General features: G+C 28.3%; 1 protein-coding gene across 6 annotated transcripts in view; it reads right to left on the bottom strand.

Annotated features, from left to right (window-relative positions):
- LOC108688336 (protein lap4) overlaps positions 1–929 on the bottom strand; it is a 31,065-nt gene that overhangs the window by 25,445 nt on the left and 4,691 nt on the right. For all 6 annotated transcript variants that reach the window (XR_001931785.1, XM_018194553.1, XM_018194555.1 and 3 more), the window contains exons 3-4: positions 325–403; positions 75–164 (exon numbers count right to left, since the gene is read on the bottom strand). Coding sequence is in view for 5 of the 6 variants with exons in the window: in XM_018194553.1 (XP_018050042.1) it covers positions 75–164; positions 325–403 (169 nt within the window). In the remaining variant the exon portion in view is untranslated. The remainder of the gene's footprint in view (positions 1–74; positions 165–324; positions 404–929) is intronic.

Genomic DNA, 929 nt, shown 5'->3' with positions numbered 1-929 from the left:
TATATATATAATATATATATAATATATATAATACCTACATAGAATATTATAATTTTAGTTTACTTCAAAATTACCTTCCAAAGTCAGATGGCAAGTTTGTAAGGGACATATCATTAAGTCCGAGTACAGTTAAATTTCTCAGCTGTACGAATCCTGCTGGAAGCCTGAAAGAAACAATCAATGAAAATTAACATTTTACTTTTGGATCAAAGAGAATACTTAACAATACGCTGTCGAGAGGAAAGAAGATACAATATATATATATATATTGTAAAGTGTTATTTGAATTAAAAAATAAGAAAAAGATAAGAATAATTGAATAACCTTGGAATAGGATTACTGCTGAAATCTGCCACCTGCAGTGCTTGTAAATTCTTGATATTTTCAGGAATGTCTGGTATATCTGGTATAAAATAAAATAAGTATAATTTTAATGATTAAATTCTCTTTTTCACACACGCGAGAAAGCGTGCGGTTGCGCATGTGCTATTGTGCGTTTACAATTACGTTTATTAACGAGCAAAATTAAAATATTCAATGCTATGCATTTTAACTTTCTGATTATGTATTTTATAAAAGAGTGACAGTCTATTATTAATGATATTTTCACAAAATTAATGACTAAACAAATTCTCTCAATTTTACATTCTTTCCAAATTTCCTAATTTTACATATCATCTTATACAACATTTCACTTAAAAAATAAATAAATAAATAATAAGTCGAGTATTTCATTTCATATCCAGAACGGCTCCGTCATATTGCAAGAGTCAAACACAATACTGACGAGAGGAAATTACAACAAAGCGTGATTCCGCTACGAAAAAAAATACGTGACAACTTCTTTCAGTTGTCGACTTTCTCATCACGCAGTCATTTTAATTGCAACTGTAACGTTATTGTGATAAAAACTTCTTTCAATTTTTTAT

Source organism: Atta colombica, unplaced genomic scaffold (genome assembly GCF_001594045.1).
Source record: "Atta colombica isolate Treedump-2 unplaced genomic scaffold, Acol1.0 scaffold228, whole genome shotgun sequence".
Taxonomy (NCBI): domain Eukaryota; kingdom Metazoa; phylum Arthropoda; class Insecta; order Hymenoptera; family Formicidae; genus Atta; species Atta colombica.
This window is presented reverse-complemented; position numbering and strand designations above follow the sequence as displayed.